Source organism: Diadema antillarum, unplaced genomic scaffold (genome assembly GCF_040938485.1).
Source record: "Diadema antillarum isolate AM-2024a unplaced genomic scaffold, OU_Dant_1.0 scf00000208, whole genome shotgun sequence".
NCBI classification, from domain to species: domain Eukaryota; kingdom Metazoa; phylum Echinodermata; class Echinoidea; order Diadematoida; family Diadematidae; genus Diadema; species Diadema antillarum.
In genome coordinates this window covers 175,916-195,000 of record NW_027271097.1, presented here as the reverse complement: position 1 = coordinate 195,000, position 19,085 = coordinate 175,916, and the positions used below count along the sequence as shown (strand labels likewise).

General features: G+C 36.5%; 1 protein-coding gene across 1 annotated transcript in view; it reads right to left on the bottom strand.

Moving 5' to 3' along the window:
- Positions 1-5,957, bottom strand: part of LOC139724213 (plancitoxin-1-like) — a 15,081-nt gene extending 9,124 nt beyond the window's left edge. Inside the window, exon 1 of the mRNA XM_071635357.1 lies at positions 5,854-5,957. Coding sequence (XP_071491458.1) covers positions 5,854-5,957 — 104 coding nt within the window. The remainder of the gene's footprint in view (positions 1-5,853) is intronic.
- Positions 5,958-19,085: the final 13,128 nt, after the last annotated feature.

Sequence of the window (19,085 nt, the reverse complement as noted above, 5' to 3'; positions counted from 1 at the left end):
GTGAACGTCTCAGAGAAATTTTCTTCATTAAAGCAAACAGAAGAAAAAGTATACGTCACATACTATAACTTGACGCCGTTGCGCCTTCACAAGTTTCCCCATGCACAGGTTGCATGCAAATCTTCATAGGAATTCTTTCGAAGACAAGAAGTCAATAAATTGTCATTGATGTGATTTGTTTTAGAGTTGTCAAGGAAATGGTTGGGTTTTAGTTTGACAAATGTTGGGAATGAGAAAGGCTTTGTATTTCAAGGACAAAAGAGAAAGGTGAGGTGAGGCAATGCCATCGCTGCCTAACTTGCAAATCAATTATCCTTTTATGATTGATAGATACATGTATTTCAAAAAGGCAAGAAGGAATTCAACATTCCATTCCTTGTGGAACTTTAATGACAGTGGAACTTTAGATTTAAATTTGATATAAGCCTGTGTTTCCAAAAGACGTTTTATAGTCATATAAGGACATAGGCAATGTGGAAGCATTGCGCCAAGACATGCATGATGCTGCCAAACAAACAAGCGAGCGAAGAAAACGACTGGAATCGTTTTTGTTTTTGTTTTTGTTTTTGCTGATGAAAGTACTATTGGAAGGGGGTGGGTCTGCTACCCTCTGAATGTTCAATTCTGCCAAAAAGTGCAATAACCTTGTGTCTCTGTCACTATTTGATATATTTGTCAGTCGTGTTACAGTTCTATAGCTACTGTGCTCTTTGATAAATTGCCACATTTTCAATCTCCTAGTGACAATGCTGAAAAACAACAAAGTCTTTTCACCTGATCATTCTTATGTCATGTCATATGATGTAAAAGGAGGACACTGTTACATAATCAGAAATATAAACATGACTTCAGTGATCTTTTGATTTATCCAGCTTATTAGATAACGGGAACTCAAGCTGGCAAAGAAGGCCTAAAACTATATTATAGTTAGTAAAATAATTATATAACCTTTGCTTACTTCAGGGACCATAATCATAGAATGCATGTGCTTTCGGAGCATGACAATGTTGTATGATGCCCTCTATGCCTTGGCTAAAGTTTTCCCCGGCAGCTTACGACATATCAAGCAGGGATTACACCTAGATATCATTATTCATCGTAACAGATAATTTAATGTCAACTTATGCTTGATATTTGATAACAGTTTTATTTCAGAAAGATGGAAGCACCTTGCACTAAATACTAGTAATGACCAAAACTGGGTTGTGTACCATAATTATCAGACCTAAAATGTAAACATAATAAAATTAAATACCAGCTACATAGAAGTTTGATCAACATTTTATGGTTTCGGGGAAACTGAGGAGAGTATTTCCTGAAAAAAAAAAACACCCCCACACACACACTCACAGTGTAACCAGTGGTTATAGGTACTCGGACGAGATCTGACACTGACATGACTGAGAGGGAAAAGGATTAGAAGTGCCTTTCTCGATCGAAATGGTGATGGCGCTCTTCTCTTACCATTTAGGAGAAAAGATTGTTTCACAAGTAAGTCGTTCACAACATCCCGCAAAGAACAGACAAACCATGAGGGTTTTGTCTTCCATGCCAGTGATATTACGGTTGTAAATGTGTTCGGTGGTAATGGTTTCTTCATTGCGTTGATTGGTTGCGGTTGATACTTGACACGATGTGTTCTTCTGTGTTACGCCGACATGCCTGTACCATTTCACGCACTGATCCACTCATAAAAGTAAGAATAGGTTTCCTTCAATTTTTGTCGTTGTATTAGAACTTAAAGGTGATATATTTATTACAACATTTTTTTTCTTTCACACAATACCATCAGGGTATCTCTTTATCGCCGCTTTGGCTGGCAGTAGAAATCAAACCAACCAACAAGATTAACCCACTCTCTTCCAGTACAAACAAAGCTGCATTGCACGCGTTTGCACGTGACTGATAGTAATGTATATCTGTTACATACACGGAAACACTGTATAATGACCTATAAATGAGTTTCAGATGGCTTGCTGATGTTCCTTACTCACAGTCAATTTTTCAATAACCATGGTCTTTTTGCATAATATCATATTCTAGATTACTCCAACAGCAAGATCACCAGAATTCTCACACGATACCAAAATTTCCACAGCCTTCACGTCCAACTACATTACATTTGGCATAATCGCTGTAGAACAACCTCGTAAAGACTGATAAGTCACCATCAGGTTATAATAATAATAGTAGACATTTATAGAGCGCCTTTTCCACTGGATGCAAAGCGCTATGACATGTCAGATAGAAAGAGAGAGAGAGGGGGGAGGGGCTGGCATGTAAAAAGCAAACATCATCGGGAGGCATAGCGAAGTCTTGGTATGACAGGCCTTTCGCAAAGACACACACACACACACACACACACACACACACACACTCACTTTTTCGTTTTATGATATTTTTTATTTGAGTTTCATTCAATATCAAATCCATAGTAACAATGAAATTGATATTACTAACAACAAAAAAGCAGCTGTATTCTTCTTTCTTGTGCTGCTGAATCATTTTTCAAGCATACAGTACAATATATTTGGTTTTTTTCCAAATCATACCATGTTTATATAAAATAAATGACATGAAATTCTGCGTAACTCTCAGAAAAAGCTATCTTGATCAGCCTAATCAAGCCAAGCCAAATGTGCCTTATTACACACACACACACACACACACACACACACACACACAAGGAAATTGTGCTGCTAAATCACTATTTTTAACTTAACTTCCTTCTTCTTCTTTTTTTGCAGAGCACACGCTGTATATCAAAATACAATGTATATCAAATTAAGCATAACTCTTAAAAGGGAAAAATATCTTGATCAACTAGATCAGGTTAATCAATATCCGCTTCATTACATAAATTCTCTTACACTTGAGAATACAGCATTTCCCAAAACGTGTCATAAACTGAAAAAAACAACATGATGACTTAACCAAACAAAACTCATCATTTTTATTTAACCTATCCCACTACCCCCCCCCCCCGTACAAAACAAAATAACCATATAAAATGTATATTATCAAAACAAACCGTATTCCTGTCTAACATTACTCTACTATTACCTAACTACATCTACCTAACCCCGATCATCCCCACTTATTTCCCCACTAACACCCCCCCGAAAACTTACCCTCCACACACACACACACGCACACACACACACACACACACACACACACACAAATATCGCACACTGCATTCAGCCCACAGAGCCCAAAACACACATACAGACTAAAGAACAGAAACATGCAATGAAACATTGTCATCACGGTCATGGATTATAAGTAAATATAACAATTCTGATAAAACCACTATATTCACTGGCAGAATCGTCGCACAAAATTCTGGTTAAACTAGACAGAGGTGACTCCAAAATGGTAATCTTTGGCGGCACTAAGACTACAGGTCTTGCCCTGTAGTTTTAAACAAAAACACTAACTTAGACAGAGCACACCTTTTTAAAAAAAAAATATGTTGTATCAAAATTTAAACAAAAGAAGGGGAAAATGAGAGGAGATACAAAGTCACAATGTAACATTCACAAATATAGTGTAGTCTCTGCAACAATTCATTAAATGTCGTTATAAAGAATAACATATTGAAATAGATGAAATTTTATATTTGGATAAACAATTTATCTTATAGTGATTGGTTAAAAGATTTTCACGTGACTATATGTACTTTCAATTTCAGAATATTGGCATATTCGACACTTTATTATTCGAATTTTCAAAATGGCATCACTTTTCATATATTTTCTAGATGATGCACTATAGTTATGAAATTATGTCACAAATAAATTGCGACGTCACAAAGCAGTTGTGCCATCACAAAGCAACTCTGACATATCGAAGGCACCTTTTCCTATAGCTTTAACAAGAATCTCTCAAAGCAAAGTATATTTCAATGATTCATACTCTAAAATTACTTGAAATTCTTTCAACAAATCACCAAAGGACGATCTAGTTGATTAAAAAAAACTTTATACACATCAGGAATCGGCGTTCATCCCATTCTCTTCTAGGCCCTACTCGCTTCTATCACCTTCTTTCCTGTCGTACTCTTTATTTCTTTCTAAGGCGTTTTGTTTCTTGTTTACAGGCGAGATGCCAAGACGCTTTACAAACCAATTAAAGTCCAAGACCTTTCTTTAGACAGTAACATCCTCCATCACTTTCATATCTTTCATTGTCTCAGTCCTACATGAGAACTTGTGAATCCCTTTCCTCTTCATTTTGTTGTGCCATGTCTACTCGTCAATAGGAAAGAGGTGCCAGTCATAAAATACCCCTGGGAAAAAGTGGAAGAGTCGAGGATCGAGCAGGGACTCCGGTTGGTTTTTGGACATCAGAGCCAGTTTAGAAAGTGTAAATAGACTGCTGCTGCTAACTAAGATCTTTTCGCCTTAGGTAAAAATAATTATCTGATGCTATCATACATTTATGCCTTTAAAATGATACGCCTGAAATGTTTCAGTATCACAGTGTATAAAGTGTTATCTTTGAAATGAACACGTGTTTAATAGTCCAGTATTTCGCAAGACAGCTAAAAATGTTATCCATGTGCGTTCCTGCTGGCACGTATTGATCCTTTCACGTGATACTGTAAACAGAGGCCATTTTTGATCGGAGAAAGGTTTTCATTTCATATCGAAACTATAATTCATTCACATTTTGAGTATAGTTAAAGCACGTGAACCACTATCTGACAATAACACTTTTCCTTTGTGAATTTTTCCTTGGCTTAATCTTTTTAAGTAAAAAATACATCAACATTCCATTTGTACTTCGTATGCTGCCCAACATTTATTTTTTTCATTTCTAAATCTTTACTGTCTCAAGTTCATCACATCAACATGTATTCAAGCTCAAATTGCAAAAAAAAAAAATAAATAAAATTGAATATGTTCCTACGTTACGGTGTTTAAGTTCGTTGAATATTGTTCAAATGCATGATTTGTTGTCATCTTCGGCAATTTCTAACGTTTTTTTTTTTCTGTTTGTAAAGCATACCCTGTTGTGTAAAAATAGGCACAAATGAGAGTGATTATATTTTGGATGAAAAATTTATCCTCTAGTGATTGGTCGAAAGAGTTTTACGTGATCATCTGTATTTTCAACGATTTCAGAATGTTGGCATGTTTGACACCCCATGAGGCCCATAGAGATTAGTGCTCTAGGCCCTTGACACAAAGGTGTCGATGAGACACTGCTTGGCCTTGATGACGTCCTGTGGAAGTCCATTCCATAGGAATACTGTAGTAGAACCTTCGCTTTCTTCTTCCTTTTTTTTCTGCCTCTTTTTCTTTCTTTTTTTTTTCTTTTTCCTCTTTCTTAATATTCACTCAGATAGGCCTACATGCACGAATATTTCACAGCGGTTTCCCTTGATCTTTCCATCTACTACAATATGACGTCATAACGGCTCGTGGATGTACCGAGTCTGTGGAAAACATTGCTTACGTACTGTACCCGTTTACGTACGTACCGTGATCCACACGAGACACTGCACCGTACCCACCACACACACATGTACATGTGTTGTTATCTATCTCGATCTCATCATCATCTCGGAACGTGAACACGCAGTTGCGAGCGACGAACGACTGGACAAGACTGACAAATTGTTCTTGGGAAAACTCAGTTTTATCGTGTCAATATAGGAATTGTAAGTATACGTATTTCCGTTAGTTGAAGAGAGTTTTTAACAGTCTTACTTTTTAAAAGAAAGGCTAAATGTGTCTGCATTGGTTTGAAAGAATGGTGTCATTAATGTCAACTGTTAAGGATCTCTCTCGGCTATTGTGAGTAGATAGGTAGCTTGGCGAGTAGAGCCGTTTCATGGTTTCCGACCGAGCGCCTCCTCGACACGTCGCCTTGACCGTCGGGCCGACAAACCATCGTTCGAGGGTGGGAGCAGGAGCGAAGGAGCCGCACGGTGTAGAAAAATGCCGCATCTAGATCTAGGATCTAGTCTAGATAACCTCTACCTGGTTGAGTTATTTGCTTGCGATTTCGCAATTAGTGGAATCAAGACAATAACGCACCTAAAGATGTTACAGGTGTCTATCGCTTGGGCTTCAGATCAAGAGTAGCGTGTAATTCACTCGATTATTATCCATAGACATAGAATTGCAATGGTTTATTGAGTTGAAGTGTACTGAGGTCGCGCGTACCGTGGTCTTTAGACGCTGGCTTGCCTTCGCGAAGATTCGACAGAGTGTCGACATTGCGTATAAAGGAGTGCAGAGAATAATGGTATAAAATGTATGTTGCTGCAGGGCAGTTTTTACAACTTCCTTACAGAGAGAAACAAATAATTTGTATTATAGAATAAGCCATTGTTGGAATACTATTAGCCATGGTCATCAGTATTAGATACGTTCATGGGACAATGTTTCAAGAATGGAATTTCAGTTTCAATACACTAAATGAAATTGCTGTTGTGTCTGATTTTTTGTTGTTGTAAATTTCTTTTTATTTCATTATTCATTATTATTTTTCAAGAGTGGTGAATCATGAATCCATTCAGATGCTAATACGAATTGGACAAAAACAATACTCCCTTTCATTCAGATTTACAACTTCTAACATGCTTTTGTCAGAAATTAAGTTCATGAGTGTTTTTTTTCAATTCAGTTGTTTTTTTTCTCTTTGAAACACTGCTGTGTTAACATTTGAGGTAGATGTTATACTGGTATGTTATCTTCTGAAGAAAAACATTATGGGTGAAAATGAAATTGTGAACAAATCAGAGGAAAGTCCGGTCTTCAAAAATATAATCAAAGTGGGGTACGTAATGTACACGTACATGTAAGTGAAAGCAAAATTTATGATAATTTGGAAATAAAGTGTAAGTCAATTTGGGTCATAGAGATTGTCAATGTTGTGGTCATGATTCACACATTCCTGACATGAAAAAAACAACAGATGCACACAATGCTTTTTTATTAGGTTTCAGTTTCAGAAAGTAACGTGAGGGATGTGCAAGAATGATTGAATGCTCAAATTGATATAAAGTAATTAGGCTTCATCAAGAAGAAAATGAGCCTTTGAGAAAGTAGGAAATATGGAACATGTTACTGAATGAACCAATGAAAATTACACAAGCAGTCCCAATATCTACATGACAAAAATTACTTTACAAAGTCATCAGTCCATCATGGTGCATTTATTTCTTGAATTACAATCTAAAATATGCAGGTATTCGAACAACCCTTTGTAAGACATTTTCCTAAATATCTCTCCTAAATGGGACTTCATCTCAATGGATGAATAAGCATTTCATGTACTGTGGCAGGGCTCGACACTAACGGTGGCCTGGTGGCCCAGGGCCACCAAAAATGAAAGCCAGGCCACCAAATTTCAAAAAAGGGCAAATTTGGTGGCCTGCCTCGCGCCACCAAAATTTTTGGAAAAATATGTCAATGAATTTGTAACTTTTTGCGTCGGAAATTAGCAGTTAAATTTCTTTAAAGGATGGATGGAAAGGACTGAATGAGTGCCTGAGAGTGAGTGTTGCGAGTTTGTTGAAGTTTAGTTGTGAGAAGATATGTCCAACTTCCAATTTTTACTATGATAACACTTAAATATTGACTCATTAAAAAAGACAGGGGTGGTATTCTGAACACCGTTTTATCTCTGTTGTAACTTGTGTTGTAACTGTGAGTTATAACACCGCTAAAACAGTTGTAAATCGGTATTCTGAAAACTGTTTTAACGGTGTTGTAAGTCATGATAACCACGCCCATCGCAATAATCATATCCAATAGGAAATATTGTTAGAAGTAGCATCTAAGACATTTCAACCAATAAGATTGCTCCCTTGGGCAAATGCGCCTTGCTTAACTCTGCGCGTTTTAACAAGCGCTCATTCTTTGGCGTGCGCAGAAATAGAATAAAGTTACAACAGAAGCTTGATCATTATGCCTTCTTACCGGTTTTGACGTATAGTTGGTGCGGTAGGGGATTCGCAAAGCTATCTCAGATTGAGTCTTTTTATTTGAAATTTTGTTGAAAAATAAGAAGATATCTGGCGTTCATAAGAGGAACCCAAATTTCATGGTTTATGGGGAACTAGACGCTTCTAAATTAAGTTAAGCCCTTGCAATGCCATGTTATTATTATCATTATTATTATTGTTGTTGTTGTCACTATCTTCACAAGATATCTCTTGGAGATCATTATCACGTAAAGTTCCATCATGGAACCTTAGACTTCTAATACTTTTCTCAGAATTCGCGCCATCTCTAGCAATAAATATTTTTGAAACACCCAAAGGTACTGATAATGAATTCCTATTGGTGAAGATAGTGAAATCATATTAAAAAAAAAATCTAATATTTCGAAAGATATTTTTGAAATGAATAGTGCTTAAAACAAGATACTGCCGACAGTGCCGGTAACCTTTCTGTTCATGTGTTTGTGTTTTTATCTATGTGCATAATTATGCTGCGCGTATGTACTTGCAATGTTACTGTTACCAAATTTTGTATTGTGGAATGAGTTTACATTTTGTCAAACTGCTATATCATTTGCCCTTCTGTACATACATTGTTTTTATTTTTTGTATATCTTTTTTATTTTGAACTCGCATACCACAATATTCAGTTGATGAATAATCTCACTATCTAACATCAGTTAAAACGAAAGTTACAACGGAGTTATAACACCCTCCACCCTGTTTTATCTCAGAATCATAAATTTGCACGGGGCATGACTTACAACAGAAGATAAAACAGTTTTCAGAATACCGTGTAATCTAATGGGTGTTCAGGTTTGCGCCCACTGTTACGCGCGTGCGCATACCCTAAGACAATGGTATGCGCAGGCAAAGAGTGCGCAAGATAATTCACTAGTTACAACAGAAGTTACAACAGAAGTTACAACAGAGATAAAACGGTGTTCAGAATACCGATTTGTTACAACAGACTTACAACAGAGATAAAACGGTCTCAGAATACCACCCCAGGACTTTTAATGTGTTTTCTTGTTTTGTTTTTTGGGGGCCACCAAATTTTTCTCTCGGGCCACCAAAAATTTAAAATTGACGATTTTGGTGGCCCCATCGGGCCACCAAACAAAAAAGTTAGTGTGGAGCCCTGGATGTGGTAAAACAGTATTGACATTTAGAAGACAAAAAGGAAAATTGTGATTTATTCCTGTGAATCCAAAACAGTACAGACAATAATTATGGTAGATAGTGATGAACAGACAACAATAAAAACATTATGGGCAATCATTGTTATTTTTTTTTCTTGGTAATACAGTTCTTTTATTGATCCATAACTCAAACATATTTAAACATTATGACATTTTTCACTGTCCACATGACTGACATAATCAGACAATCCAGACTAAATCACATATAAAAATGAAAATTACACTGTAACTTCAGCATAGCAAAGGAAAATCAGTGAATCTTGAATAGATCTAGCTAGATTACTGTATAAACTCAGTAAAAGGTGCATGTGATAATGTCATGTCTGATGCCTGCATCGATATTCTGCTGGCTTAACCAAAATAAACCATTGTTCTTTGATTGAGCACTATTAATGCTAGATGTACTGACATTCCTCAAATACTAGTAACTACTACTGTTGGAATACATGTCACCAAGACTATACAGCTGAACATTACACCCCAATTATTGGTAATGCTATGAAGTCCCAAAAGCATGGGAAGATTAAAATTGTACTTGAGCATTAGCCAATGTTGCCAGCTTGTAGATGATTTGATACTCATTATTTGATTCAAGAAATACAGTACATTATAAACTGTTGCAATTTTGATGATCATAACACATGTGTATTTGACATTCTATTTTCAAAATGGACAAAAGTCATTTGCCCTGCTGCCAGTCACCTAGACTAAAGCAATTTAAGTCTGGAGATGTTTCATTAAAGTGTATGAAAATAATTATACTGAAATTTATTAGTTCGTTATACTTTGGCATCATGTTAAAAAATTACAATATTTCACGTTTCTGACAAATCAAGTACATTAGCAACACATGGATTACATGAGAAGTGTTAATTCATAATCTTCTCTAAGAAACCCACTCAAAAATTGTGTCAATTTAATAAGAAAGAGAACAAAATATATGAAGAACAGTGCAAAATTACCAAAATTGGATAAGAAATTTCAAAGTTATGACACTTTGAAATTTCATTTTTTTTAACACCTCTTGATCAGTTGTTATGAATATTCAAATTTTCACAAGGTGGTGATGTCATGCTCTCACTATATCTTATTCATTTCATATACAGAAATGACAAAAATGTCATGTTTCAGCTGTTTAGATATAAAACTTGCCTTAAAACCACCCCAAAATAACTTAAAACAAATGCTAACTCTAATTTATTTTGGTATGGGAATATGCTTTCACCTGTAATTAGCGAAAAATAAAAAATTTCCCAAATTTCATATAACATACACAAGAAATTGTGAGGACATACATTGTGCATCATCAACTCGCTCATTTGAATGTTCATAAGGACTTGTCAAGAAATGTTTTCCGAAGCAATGTGAAATGTCAGAATATCATATTTTCCTTATTTCTCATCCATTTTTTTTTTTTTGTCACTTTGGGAACGTTTTGTAGGGATTTTTTCTGAGTTTTGGGATGGATTTTCTCTTTAAATTGAGAGTTAATGTTTCTAACAAAGAGTATCAAACTTCAAAGTAATATCTTGAAGCATGGTATTGCATCCCGTGATATTAGGATCAGGATGCCTAATAAATTCATAAGCTTGCAATATGCCATGAGCAGAGTACTAGTATGTAGGTTTATGGCCTGACATGTTGAGTCGGGGTGGTATCCTCATTATGTTGCAAACATACAGGCATGACTGAGAAAGGAAAGCAATAATGGTACAACTTATAGAAACCATTTAATTGTTGAATTGTTAGTCAGTTGTGGATTTAACTTTGTCAAAGTCTAAGGTAGAGGCATCTTGGATATGCCCTGGCCAATGCAAATGTAGAATCACTCACATAATACTCATCATTGGGTTCTAGCAGGAAATGTCTACAAGTTCATATCCTGAATAAGGGTGTGGTTATGAATACTTTGGTGTTTTTTTGTTTTTTTTGTTTATTTGTTTTTTTTTGTGACTGTGCAAAATATTTGTCAAGGATATCATGTTCATTGCTCATTGTGAAAAAACAAAAGGGAAATAAAAACAGCTTGATTTCTACGTTAAGAAATGGGAAATGTGTGTTTGGTCTTTCATAATTCTAGATACAGAATTCCACGCATTTAGAGCCACAAATCAAAGGTAATTTGTGGAGAAAAAAAAATCAGTGAAATGTACTTTAACAATTCTGTGAGCAATGTACAATGTATCTGCTTTTTCACAAATACTGGAAGCTATATAGATAATATTTAAACTTTCAAACACATCGGCTGATCTAGTATATGGGCACAGCATTCTGCATGCAATACTTTCAACATGTGCTGCAGAACAACAACTGTGTGTTTCAATTGCAATTTAGAATTGGACTTGTGGCTGTAAAATAGTGCAGGTGGCATCATATTGTAGATGACATTCATTTTTTCCCACAAACAGAGAAAGAGAACATTGCTTATTGAGTCAAGAATTGCACTGAGGAACACAGAGTCAGCCAGATTGCAATCTGACAATTTACAGCTTACTGCTCTGTTTGCCCACGTTGATGCAAATAGCAAGTCCCATAAAGGTTTTGGCAATGCTGAAGATGCAGTTGGACTCAGTGAACATAAAGCCATTTAATTCCCCATTCGACTAGGAATGCATCACAATATTTTAAGAAATATTTTCTTGGCTAAAATAAATCTAGTTTACCTTGAGAAAATGCAATCTTGATTAGCAATGTATTCTGAAAGTATTTGTAGTTTTTATACTATAAAGATGTCATAGAAAATTCCTTTCAAATTCCTTTTCAGATTCCTTTCAGGTTGCACTGGAAGCTAACCTCATTAAAGCAAAGAACATTGTAAAGTGGTCTCAAATGTACTGTATACATTGTACATGTAGACATTTTTATAAGTTTATTGAAGATGACTAGTCATTGATTTCATCAAAGACATTGCTCTGGGAGCTTGATATAATTTGCAATGTTATGACCACTTACACTTCATACTCTATATACCTTACATTTCATCCTGTGTGCAGTACAGTTGTATATATGTACAAATGTTCACAATAATTGTGTTACCTCTACCATCTGATACACTCTGTACACGACATAGTTTCAAGAGTGAAAGAACTCAAGTGATTGAACTCAAGTCTCTATAAACAGCATGCAAAACAAAGGGTCTTAGTGTATGGCTGTGATTTGCATACTGGTAATCAAAACCACCTCAGCGGCATTGTGCTAAGATGATAAATAGCAAGAGTCTGACTGGAATGGGTGCCTTGTATTGTAAGAGAGTGTGACAAATGCAGCTCTTTAGTCCGTCGAGTTGGAATTGTGTACATAAATGTATGCCTTGAGTATCAGACATGACTGTAGTGTTGTTACAAATCTCATCAACCTGTCCAGGGAGGTGAGAACTCTCACCTCCCTGACCTGTCTGACTCATTGTAATGTGAACAGAGACCAGCTGAGAATCCAGTCACCCAAGCCAGAGGCAAAACTACAAAACAAGGTGGAGATATAAACAGCTCTCAGTAGCCAAGTTCTGACATGAATGATTTACCAAGTGTGAATAGTTTTCCACTTTAAACCCTCTTCAGTCTTTTATGTGCCTCTGCCACGAAGTGTCGCCGGAGGCATTATGTTTTGTGGTTGTCCGTCCTTCCGTCCATCTGTAATGAATTTTGTGGACGGCGTAACTAAAAAAAAAAACGTTTGAGGTATCCTAATGAGACTTGGTATGTATTTGCATGAGTGGACAAAGTTGTGCCTATTAACTTTTGGGTGCACGTGCTCAAGGTCAAAGGTCAAAAGGTCAAGGTCAAAAGGTCAAGGTCAAATGCTCAGTTTCACTATTTCCCCAATATATTTGCAATGCCTAAAGGTTTTATCTTGAAACTTGATGTATACATGTAATACCAAATAAAGATTTTTCAGAAAGAGTTTCGAGTCATGAGGTCAAAGATCAAAGGTCAAGTGAAAGTGTTAAATTTCACTTTTTCCTTCATATCTTGGAAATGGTTCAAGATGTCTTCATGGAACTTAGTACATTGACATGTACTGACTAGCAGTGATTATCTAGGGAATGTGGGGTCATTGGTCAAAGGTCATGGGTCAAAGGTGAAGGTCAACTCCTCATAATTTCACCTTTCCCTCATATTTATGCAGCACTTGCCACATTTTTCTTGAAACTTGATATACATGTATGACATGTACAATATAACCCAAAAGAGATACCGGTACCCTGGGAAGTTTCTTGCCCAAAGGTCAAAGGTCAAGTGAGAGTGCTAAATTTAATTTCTTCCTCCATATCTCAAAAGTGACTCAAGGTATCATAAAACTTAGTACCGTACATATGTTCTTGTACCCGACAATAATTTTCTTGGGAATTTTAGGGTCATAGGGTCAAAGGCCAAGTTAAAATGCAAAAATGTTACTATTTGATACTGAAATCACGCTTTTTCTCCATACCTTGAAAGCTACTCAATGCATAGACTTATGAAAAAAGGGTCAAAAGTCAAGTAAAAACCTCAAATCCCCAATTTTTATAGCTGTGCTCGTAGGCAGTATAGCCATCCATCCAATTAAACTTACTTCAAGGAAAGTGAACATTCGACACATTTGTGACAAACCTGTCATTTTAATACTTTGCCAATTATGTGAAACTGTCATCACATATTGTCAAGACATTGTACTATAGACCAATTAGGAGAACCATGCATTATGGCGGAGGCATACCAGTCGCCATCATGCGACATTTCTAGTTATTTTTATTGTGTGTTTTGGAAGTGGATTATTTGTGACATGCAGTTCAGTCCAACATTTTTACTTTCATATATACCAGCTTTACGAACAAATACGGATCTTAATTGGTCATACATGCAGTGCCCATGTGAGGGCTGCTACAAACTGGGTTGCTCTCTTCCCTAGGGCAACAGAAATACCAGAACTCCGCATTGTGAATAAAAAAGGAAAAAATTAATGTTATTCATGCTTGACTGGCCAATTGTGATTGCTTGCACTCTGTTCAGATAGGAAAATCCATCATATCAAATGCGGCTCAACAATTGGACAGGGTGTTTACTTTGTATACATGTATATAGTTCATAATTATTTGTGAACCAAATGACTGTGAAATTGCCATTGTGTGTGTGTGTGTGTGTGTGTGTGTGTGTGTGTGTGTGAGTGTGTGTGTACCTGTACCTCCCAGAGGGCAAGTAATAGAAATGATTTTAGATCATCTAACATTTTTGCATAGTTAAGCTATTATTTCTCTCCACCATTAGTAATTTGTAAATGTTAACTTTGTAATTGTTAATTTTCTTTACAAAAACTGATGGGCTCTTTTTGGACCATCTGGTATTCGAGTGCTGGTTGCTTTAGGGGTATACTATAAGGTCTTGTAAGCTGCTTACTACAAGTCCATTTGAATGTGAGTCCTGTTTCTTTAGGATCTAAAAATACCATGAAGTTTTAATAGATGAAGTCATTGTCACATCATGTGAGGGAAGGAAGATAGACCCAGTGTATTTAAGCAGAAGATTTAGTTGCCGTGGGGAAAAAGCAGAGGTATAGGGCCTATATGTTAGGAGAGTAGAGTACCAGGGAGGGGCTAAGGTGTGCAGAATATAACGAGCTCAACAAACATCATTCATCTGATGGTTTAAAACATGTTGTCTTCCATCTTTAATACAGGTTTTTTTGCAAGTTATTGTCCTGTAGTGTTGTTTTGGGGCTCTATACCCAGTGTGGTAAACCGTCTATTTCTCTCTTTATCTTTTTTTTCTCTCGCTCTTCGCATATTTGCAAGTATTTTGTTCCTTTTTGGCAAGATGAATTCAGGTGTGTAAGAACATAATTTTACAGATTGATCTTATGTATGAATCATAGAATTTGATAAAGGGTAAAAGACTTATGATATGAACAGAAAAAAGAAACAGGTTTAAAGTATGTCATAGTTCTTGACAGTAGCAGCTGTTTTGATACCCTTTGGACACAGTAATAGTAGCCTGAAAGAAATTAAAGTACTGTAAGAGTGGAAATTTTTACCGTGTGGAAATTTTCACGCATTTCGCGCAACCAGATGCTATCATGAAAATAAAAGCATGCGAATATTTTTGCATGCCATATGTTCCTGTAGTTAAAGTCCTAATTCCGCGGAATGAAAAACATGTGAAATCCATCTTACCCGGCCGAGTGCGAAAATATCCACTTTTACAGTAGATATGAAGTTTGAAATTCTTGCCTGGCTGTGCTCAGAATTTAATGGAATGCAGCTTTTGTATTTTGGCTTCCACTGAAAACAAAGTTCACGCACGGTTCTGCTACATGTAGTACAAAAGTATTGCCTGTTAACAGTGGAGGTATCCCTCGTTGAAAAAATAAATAAATAAATGAAGAACTAGTGTAGAGAGAGAGCATGCATCATAGAGTTATCAACTTTGCAGTCACAATCACCAGTGCAATCTCCAACTGTGTGAATGATTGCTGAGGCGTTACAAAAAAATAGAGCTCTATAAAATAGATACAAATTGTTCTTAACGAGAGCTAAACATCATGAAAAAAGTACCCTCTCACTGTGAGCATGTACAACACTTATGTTGAGTAGACGTGTTATCAAGTAATGAGGCTAATTTTATGGCAGTTTCGAATGTCCTATATAGTGCATTGTGTAACATACATTTTGTACCTTGAGCTTCGAGAATAATGAGGTAAATAAACATAAAAACCAAGTCAAAGATGCTTTTATTGTCTGGAATATGCTAGGTTTGCTGTGGAAGTGATGGGGGGGGGGGGTGAGCCATGCTGGGTTGCACCTGTGAAATTTTCAGATTATGTTCTCATGGTCATGGGTTGTAGCTTGAAAATTACATCAAGGGTCAAGGTACATTCAGCAAAGCATCATGGGACTGAGCTGCGGAGTTAATGAGTAATCAGTCTGTGATAAGACCTCTATGAGCGCTGTACCTGATGACACTATACAGGCAGTGTGTAGTGGAGCTAAAGTGTGATCACCTCTTCACAAAGTTTGTTCACCTTATGATCAGCGATCTTGGAAAATGTGAGGAACAAGAAGTTTGGTGAACCGTGTGTTGTGGTTTACATTTTCATTAACACCCAACATGTGGTTTGATGGATGAATTTGTTTGGTTGTTTTATTTCTTTTTTCTTTTCACGGATATGTTACTGATGAAGGGATTCTACTGTGTAATGTTTCCTGATTTAACGCCGTGGAGACTGTATGTCTGTATGATTGGTAAAGAACTTACCCATACAAAGTTCATGAAACTTTTGTGAGGACCAAGCAAATTTGAGTGTCTTTTTTATTGTTGTTTACCCTGTGGTTGTCCTCTAAATGATGGAAGTTGCACAGGTTCAAAGTAAACACTGACTGTAGACACATCGTGCCCTAAATTTGCCAGAGAAGAAAAGACTATAAGGAGACCAGTGTCTACTTTATACATCTCTGTGCTGTGAAAAAGGAAAGAGAACCTTGAATGAAAGAGAATTTACCATCCATGTTGGCATTTTGCCAATGTCTCAAAATGGGTGATTCTTTACTTTTTGTGTGTCTTTTACTTGCTTTCTTTTCTCTTGTTTCCTCTGAGGCAGTGAGTTTAATTCTTTCAATCACTACTTTTTTTTTGTACAGTTTTGGGAGACTTTACCAAAAAAAAAAAGCACTTCTAATCAACCACAATTCCCTACCATTAAATGAGAACCAGTACTATTCACTGCTCATAAATCATTGGATTGTGAACATACACTATGCATACAAAGTCTCATTTATGTCAACATGTCACTGCTTGACATCATGTTTATAACTTCGTTCCTTCTTTTATGTTCTATCCACTTTTTATGTGGCTGCACTGGTTTTGACAGTGGACTGTTATAATTGATAGCTAGGTTTTGTTTGTTTGGTTTTTTTTTTTTTGCTCTCATATTAAGTATCTTCTTTTGTGGGAATCAATTTAATTTTAAGGCTTCAAGGAGAAATCAAAATTTCATCAAATTTGACCATAAAGGGGAATGCAACTTGCACTTCAGGGATTTGGAGTCTGGCACAATGAAGCCACACTTTGTTTTTTGTTTGTTTGTTTGTTTGTTTGTTTTTTGTTTTAACCTGCCTGTTAAGATGGTCCATGTAAAATGTTGTTCAGACTTTGTTGCTTGAATGCCATTATGTGTACATTGCACCCCATCAAGATGTTGTATCTAAATTGATCTAACTTCATATGCTAGTAAGTGCCATGGCTGTAATTGAGCATTTAGCTTTAATAGGGATCAATGCAAATATGAGATGATTTATTTTCTGGAACATGTGACCTTATATTTAAATATTAAAGAATGAGTGAAGTGCTGACTATGACAGACATGACAGACAATATGTGTGCAAAAAGTTACTGTATACGCCATATATATAACATATATAGGGAGTGTTGTGATTACCGACTTCCCAATAATTTCGCAAATGGTTAAATTGGCGATTGTGGAGCATCGGACTGAACAGAGAAATATGTATGCATGCACATCATATTCATGTCGGGATCAAAGTTAACCTGTTGAGGATGGTTTGATTTTGCTACGACATGCATTTTCCATAGACACTTGCCCAAGTATACTCAGGACTCGTCCTCAACGGATTAATATTTTTGTGTGTTGCCATGATTGCCATTCATAGCACCTGACTTCTGAAATGCACGATAATAAAAACCACACAAATTATTCAACGTATAGGGTCCTACAGTAATGCTGCTCACCAAACAGGGGTTATTCTGAATAAACCAGAGAGTCTAATGAATGAAAACTGGACTTTGTATCAAAATATTCATTAGTTTAGAATATACAATGTAGTAAGTATTTTGTAGGCTTTGAGAGAAACATGATGAAATATTAAACTGCTACAGCCTGTCATGTAATGATGCTTGTATTTGATGTCATGATAGCATCTTTAGTATTGAGAGAAATCTGTCCAGACTTGCAGAATGCAGTTTGTATTATAGTACTATTCTGATTGCAGTATTCCAAATGATATTGGATATGTTATTGACTGCTGAGTGGAAAATATGTTTTTGAAGTCATATAACCTAGAGCCTCCTAAAGAGTAAAAAACAAAACAGCCTGACTCTAGATTGAGGATAACTCCAGGACTTTAATATGTCATTCCCCACTCACCCCACACCCCCCCCCCCCCACTGTAGGTTGCTGTACATGTACACTACAACACACACCACAGAAACCAAACATGTCATACACAAAAAGCACCAGTAGATTTCAGAAACATGAAAAGTGATTTGTAGCCTTTGAAAAGCCAATGTTAATGTGGATACCATATGTGACTAACTAATCAGCCAGAGTACCAAACAGTCCTCAGAAGTCCTCCTGACTTTCATCTTGTCTGAAAGGGATGTTGGCCTACTGTAATGTTTGTGGCAGTGGTTTTATGGTAGGTATACCCCATCAGAGTGACACAACAGTTCTGATTAGAAAAAGGGTCCTCCTCCCCCCCCCCCCCCCCCCCCAAAAAAAAAAAGAAAAAGAAAAAGAAAAAAAGAAAAAAAGAAATAAAAGAAACACATACTCAAAGAAATGGTCTGGAACTCTTTTAAAGTTATGGCTCCCCCTTGGCTTCATTCTAGGAGAAGGAACAGAGAAATTTCTTCCATTTCTTGGTTTGCTGCTTTCAGGACTCTTCAGTGGGTTTGGTAACATGACGGTCACATTCACAGCACACAAATCTTGTTTGCCTTTTTTATTACACTTCAAGACAGAAGGTCGTTGAAACCTTGGTTTTGTTTTCGCTGACTATTTTCACAATGAAAGGACGATCAGGATATGTCCCCTTTATTCTGCGTGTAGGTGTGGGTCATTCAAAAAGACAGAGCAGCATTAAACCTGGCTTTGATCCAAACCTGAAGGAAAGATGGCCAAGGGAGATGAAAGCATTCAATCAGTAAACACGCCAA